At 43.3% G+C, this 1100-nt stretch overlaps 1 protein-coding gene across 1 annotated transcript; it reads right to left on the minus strand.

The window, feature by feature from the left end:
* Positions 1–149: 149 nt before the first annotated feature.
* On the minus strand, positions 150–986 carry SARC_16925 (hypothetical protein; the record flags this gene model as incomplete). The annotated part of the gene is made up of 2 exons (XM_014288971.1): positions 150–252; positions 947–986. Coding segments are annotated over 2 exons (143 nt in total), but the record flags the coding sequence as incomplete, so codon positions are not given.
* Between the last annotated feature and the right edge of the window lie 114 nt (positions 987–1100).

Consider the following 1100-nt stretch of genomic DNA (forward strand, 5'->3'; position numbering starts at 1 on the left):
TAATAATATATATATATGTGTGTGTGTGTGTGTGTGTGTGTGTGTGTGTGTGTGTGTGTGTGTGTGTGTGTGTGTGTGTGTGTGTGTGTGCGCATGCGTGCCATACATGCGAATATTTTACATTATTCGTACACCAATAGCGTTCTTACCCTCCAGTGCAGTACAGACCGATGTGCACCAAAGTGAAGAGACCAATGAAACAGTAGTGGTACACCGTCGCCGATGCCCAGTCAATATCACTCTCAGGCCAGTCTGTGGTGCAAAAAGTGGACTGGAGTTTAGGGATTATAATCGAAATACATTTACATTGTACTAAAAAATGTATTAGCTAAGGATTGGAATAAGGTGCATGAGGTAAATAAAGACGCTAATCGATTGTCCAGACGTAAAAGTGCGGAAGACTGATGTGCCAATAGCACTCAGTTACGGTCAAGCGATGCCTGCGCTTTTGTCTCTCAGTTCCCGTCTGCGGTCAAGCGGACGGGGCGATGGGGATCAATAGAGAGAGCTCATAAATATATTGCGACACGCAAACAAATGCGGGAGACTGCGCTGGAGAGAGCGGAATGATAGACGGCCGTCAGGCAACCAACTACCCACAGAACCACGAACAGGTAAATAGGTGTATGTTAAAGCTATGATGTCCCAAGAATGGTATACTGGCAAACACCCTCAAGATGACGCCGTACAGGAGTTGGGACGCGTCTACATATATATCGATATATATATATATATATATATATATAACTCAGAACATGCACAGCCTGAAATTCGTACACATTTACAACCCCAAAACGCACACAGCTCCGTTTTTCCAATATTGAAATACTAAGAAGGTTCACAGCCTAACTATATGACGCATATAAACGGATACCCTGTCCAGAGCAATGGCTTGCTATAAAGTGGAAAGTCAAACGGTTTAGACTCTGGTGATATCATAACATACCCAAACCATCAAATGCGGAGGGCGTTGAGATATCAGGCATTGCTGGGAGTGTGAAGTTATTTTCGCTAGCCAACTGCGACACCGTTGTGGATATTGTCTCCTTTATATCCGCTACGGTTAAATAAGAATTGATAAGAAAGTAGGGCATATATAT

The sequence above is a fragment of the Sphaeroforma arctica genome, assembly GCF_001186125.1.
Source record: "Sphaeroforma arctica JP610 unplaced genomic scaffold supercont1.9272, whole genome shotgun sequence".
NCBI lineage: Eukaryota > Ichthyosporea > Ichthyophonida > Sphaeroforma > Sphaeroforma arctica.